The sequence below is a fragment of the Rana temporaria genome, chromosome 1 (assembly GCF_905171775.1).
Source record: "Rana temporaria chromosome 1, aRanTem1.1, whole genome shotgun sequence".
In the NCBI taxonomy this organism is placed as follows: Eukaryota; Metazoa; Chordata; class Amphibia; order Anura; family Ranidae; genus Rana; species Rana temporaria.
This window is the reverse complement of record NC_053489.1, coordinates 673614425-673617757: the sequence shown is the minus strand read 5'-3', so window position 1 is coordinate 673617757 and position 3333 is coordinate 673614425. Positions and strand designations below refer to the sequence as shown.

Here is a 3333-nt window from a genome sequence, read left to right as displayed (position 1 = left end):
AAAACAACTAGCCGATTCCCCTAGAAAAAACGAGCATCAATCTAAGGGGTAAAAGTATATTGTAGGGGTGAACCTCCGCTTTAAGTGGTTAAACTGGGATAGTTGGCAACTAAGTATGAGGCAGCTGCTTTGGGCCCCACAACATTGACAGTGCCCCTTTTGCCTTAAAGACGGCCCTGATCCCAATGGAGCTTACCTAATATTAGGTGTTGTGTTGGAAAGTCAAAAGGGAAAGGATTCTGGAAATTGGTCGCACCAGTCTACTGTTCCCTTTGATTGCGTTCAGAACATTTAAAACATGGCAAAGAGATGTTAAAATTGAAATGTATTCAGTCCAAGATCCATCAGTTCCTTTGAACAAAGTCAGTAGGATAGCTAGGAAGAACTAGCTAGTAAATTGCCAAGAAGCAAGAAGGATATGGTTCTGACAGCCCGTAAATGAACATCAATGTTGGGACTTCTGAATTCCCCCACCATGCTTTGCATGTTCTTCATATGACTATAAAGAGAGGTGATAATGGCCACCAAAGATGCAGAAGACAGCAGGAAGCCCAGGAGAGACTCATAAATAAAGGCCTGACATACCAAAGGACATTCCAAACCCAGCCCATGACTGGAGGACGCGTTTCCATCAAAGACCCCAAGGCTTGAATTTAGGAACGGCTGAACTGGAACACCAAATCCAACGGCCCAACTTAGTAGGGAAGATCCAAGTAAACACAGAACCAAGAGCCACAAGACGTTCTCGGAGAAGGTCTTCTGCAAGTAGATATAGAATTCTTTGTTAAAGTTCACGATCTTAAGGCAGAAGTTCACACAAAGCCAAGTGGACAACCAGAATCTGCAAGAGAGGATGGTCAAGGCGACCACCAAACTAACCCTTGGGTCCGCTCCGATGTTCACTTCCGGCATCTGGAAGATGAATCCACAAGCTTTCAGGACTTCGTATAATGCTTCAGACAGACAAATCCCACTGGTTAGCTGATCGGAGACATTCAAACTTTTATTCCTGACCCAAACAAGCGCGTTCATAAAAAGGATAAAACTATTTCCTGAGAATGAACAGAACAAGAGGACACAGTCAATGCTCTTCAGAACCTCTTCCAACATTTTGGATTTTTTTCTAGTTTAATCAAAGCTTTCTTAATGTGTCTCTTGATGCTTCCCGATCTATCATAAAATTCCGTCTTCTCCAGAGCAGGACAAATGTGGAAAATTTGAATAGACAGACATACAAATTATGCGAAATTGTGTGCGTATTTGGAAACATTTAACCATTGCAACATTTTTTTTTTTTTTCATGTAAATAAGTCTGGGTCACTGTCAATGTTCAGGACTTAAAGGGGTGTTCCAGTCATTTTTAACCACTTGCTTACTGGGCACATAAACCCCCTTCGTTCCCAGGCGAAATTTCAGCTTATGGCACTACGTCACTTTAACTGACATTTGCGCGGTCGTGCGACGTGGTTCCCAAACAAAATTGACGTCCTTTTTTCCCCACAAATAGAGCTTTATTTTGGTGGTATTTGATCACCTCGGCGGTTTTTATTTTTTGCGCTATAAACAAAAAAAGAGCGACAATTTAAAAAAAAAATATATATGTTTTACTTGTTGCTATAATAAATATCCCAATTTTTTTTTTTTTTAATATTTTTTTTCTCAGTTAAGGCCGATACGTATTTTTCGACGTATTTTTGTAAAAAAAAAAAAAAAGCAATAAGCGGCTGGTTTGCGCAAAAGTTATAGCGCCTACAAAATAGGGGACAGAATTATAATTTTTTTTATTATTTTTTTTTTTACTAGTAATGGCGGCGATCCGTGATTTTTATTGGGACTGCAACGTTATGGCGTTATCGGACACTTTTGACACAAATTTGGCGCCATTCACATTTATACAGCGATCAGTGCTATAAAAATGCACTAATTACTGTATAAATGTGACTGGCAGGGAAGGGGTTAACACTAGGGGGTGAGGAAGGGGTTAAATGTGTGTTCCCTGGGTGTGTTCTAACTGTGTGGGGGGAGGGAGCTGACTGGGGGAGGTGACGGATGCTGTGTCCCTATGTACAAGGGACACAGATCGGTCTCCTCTCCTCTGACAGCACGTGGAGCTCTGTGTTTACACACACAGAGCTCCACGTTCCTGCTGTTACCAGCTGTCTTACTGACGATCGCGTGTACCCGGCAGATATCGCGGCCGCCAGGTACACGCATAGGCTCCCGAGCGATGCGCTGGGACAGTGTTTACCCGCTGCGCGCCCCCCAGTGGCGCGCGGGTAATGCTTTTAAATGACGTCCAAAGACGTCCAGTTGGCACTTGAGAGCCGCGCTGTTGACATCTTTTGTCATTAGACCTAAAAAAGTAAAAAAAAAAATAAAAAATTGTTTTACTCATTTGGAAATGCCTGTTGCTATGCGGTCCCACGAAATCTGCTTCTGAAACCACCTAGGATTCTGACATCATCTCCCTCTAATACTCCTGGGAAATGTGTGTCATCATTTCCCAGGATGCAGTGCGCTACCCAATTATCACTCCCCATCCAAAACTTCCTGGGAGTAAGTGCTTGTAGGCTTCACAATGCTCACAAGCAAAATGACAACGGTGTAGACATTGGGATAGATTCAGGTAGCCCAGCGTACTTTTGTGCGGGCGTAGGGTATCTCCGATACGCTACGCCGCCGTAAATTAGGGCGCAAGTTCCGTATTCTGAAAGAACTTGCGCCCTAAGTTACGGCGGCGTAACGTATGTGTGTCGGCGTAAGCCCGCCTAATTCAAATGGGGATGATGTGGGAGTGTTTTATTTAAATTATTGTTGACCCCCTGCATTTTACGTTTTTTAAGAACGGCGCATGCGCCGTTCATGAAAGAATCCCAGTGCGCATGCTCGAAATTCCGCCGCAAATCGTCATTGCTTTCGACGTGAACGTAAATTACGTCCAGCCCTATTCGCGAAGGACTTACGCAAATAATAACAAAAAAAATTAAAAATTCGACGCGGGAACGACGTCCATACTTAACATTGCGTACGCCTCATAGAAGCAGGAGCAACGTTACGCCGGAAAATCCTTACGCAAACTACGTAAAAAAATTCCGCCGTGCGCACGTACGTTTTGTGAATCGGCGTATCTAGGTCATTTGCATATTCTATGCCGAACACGACGGCAGCGCCACCTAGCGGCCAGCGTAAGTATGCACCCTAAGATACGACGGTGTAAGAGACTTACGCCAGTCGGATCTTAGCCTAATTCTGGCGTATCTTGCTTTCTGAATACAGAAAGAAGATACGCCGGCACAGCTTTGAATTTACGCGGTGTATCTATAGATACGCCGG

The 3333-nt window shown here is 43.8% G+C and overlaps 1 protein-coding gene across 1 annotated transcript; it reads right to left on the bottom strand.

Annotated features, from left to right (window-relative positions):
* Window positions 1-375: 375 nt before the first annotated feature.
* Window positions 376-1205, bottom strand: LOC120944774 (taste receptor type 2 member 105-like). The gene has a single exon (XM_040358567.1). It carries the CDS (start codon window positions 1108-1110, stop codon window positions 376-378), a length of 735 nt encoding a protein of 244 aa, XP_040214501.1. The 5' UTR covers window positions 1111-1205.
* Between the last annotated feature and the right edge of the window lie 2128 nt (window positions 1206-3333).